The following is a 583-nucleotide window of genomic DNA, read 5'->3' as shown; positions in this document are numbered from 1 at the left end:
AAGATTGCAAATGCAAAGAGCCATGGCAGATGGGTGTTCAGGAATGGGTTCTCGGGGGTATGGTGGGGTCCCTTCTCCAATCCCAGACCCCCAAGGAGACTCCTTGTTCCCCAGAACCTTCCACCTACTATCTGTCCTCACTGCAGATCCTGCCCCAGAAATGGCTGGGACTTCCAGGCCTGGGATTCGCCGCTCGGTCCTGGTTCGGAACCCCGGCCACAGAAGCCTGAGGCCGGTTTGCAGAGAGCTTGACTCTGACTCAGAAGACATGGACCCCCACCTGGAAGATCCAGAGCCGCTTTCCGAAGACCCGGAGCCTGACCCAGAAGACCTCAACACTGTCTCAGAAGACGTGGACCCCAACTATGAAGATCTGGAACCCGTCTCTGAGGATCTGGACCCTGATGCCCAAACTCAGAGCTCCATCTTGGGGAACCCTGACTCGGATCCCCAAGATCTCGACCCCATGTCTTCACGTCTCGACCTCGATCCGGACCCGGATGTCATCGGTCCTGTACCGCTAGTCCTCGACCCTAACAGCGACACCCTCAGCCCCGCCGCTCCAGACACGCACCCCCTTTCC

The 583-nt window shown here is 58.7% G+C and overlaps 1 protein-coding gene across 1 annotated transcript in view; it reads left to right on the top strand.

Moving 5' to 3' along the window:
* ZNF358 (zinc finger protein 358) overlaps positions 1 to 583 on the top strand; it is a gene marked incomplete in the record, with an annotated part of 6125 nt that overhangs the window by 4243 nt on the left and 1299 nt on the right. The window contains 1 exon segment of the mRNA XM_027768992.1: positions 147 to 583. Within this exon segment, the coding sequence (XP_027624793.1) occupies positions 147 to 583 (437 nt within the window).

Source organism: Tupaia chinensis, unplaced genomic scaffold, assembly GCF_000334495.1.
Source record: "Tupaia chinensis unplaced genomic scaffold, TupChi_1.0 Scaffold148210_1, whole genome shotgun sequence".
NCBI lineage: Eukaryota > Metazoa > Chordata > Mammalia > Scandentia > Tupaiidae > Tupaia > Tupaia belangeri.
Note: the sequence above shows the minus strand (reverse complement) of the source record. Positions and strands in the feature narration are given on the sequence as shown.